Source organism: Penaeus monodon, chromosome 32 (genome assembly GCF_015228065.2).
Source record: "Penaeus monodon isolate SGIC_2016 chromosome 32, NSTDA_Pmon_1, whole genome shotgun sequence".
NCBI classification, from domain to species: domain Eukaryota; kingdom Metazoa; phylum Arthropoda; class Malacostraca; order Decapoda; family Penaeidae; genus Penaeus; species Penaeus monodon.
This window is the reverse complement of record NC_051417.1, coordinates 32,080,105-32,080,443: the sequence shown is the minus strand read 5'-3', so window position 1 is coordinate 32,080,443 and position 339 is coordinate 32,080,105. Positions and strand designations below refer to the sequence as shown.

The window sequence follows — 339 nt, the reverse complement described above, 5'->3', positions numbered from 1 at the left end:
AACACACACACAGAACCACTTACCGTAATCCCACCATATAATATATAATCGCCGTGAAGCCAACAGGCCCAATCAGAAACACAGGAAGCTCTAAGAGGGACCTCGTTATGAAGAAGATGTCAGTGCGATAGAGGCCATTCCAGTGTTCCCTCAGGAAGAGTGGCATCAGGCCGGAGAAAACCTGCAGGGGAAGGGGTGTTCTTTCGTGTGTTATGATCGTCATTGATACTTTTGTTCTCAAGTGTTATTTCATTATCACATCGTAGGGCTTTAGGGTGTTTTTGATCTCAAGCGTTATGTTACATTCTCCAAGTGGTATTTCATCCTCATGTCGTAGGG

General features: G+C 44.8%; 1 protein-coding gene across 2 annotated transcripts in view; it reads right to left on the bottom strand.

Moving 5' to 3' along the window:
- Window positions 1-339, bottom strand: part of LOC119593818 (protein white-like) — a gene marked incomplete in the record, with an annotated part of 20,205 nt that overhangs the window by 3,318 nt on the left and 16,548 nt on the right. For both annotated transcript variants that reach the window (XM_037942848.1, XM_037942847.1), the window contains 1 exon segment: window positions 24-181. In XM_037942848.1, the coding sequence (XP_037798776.1) occupies window positions 24-181 (158 nt within the window).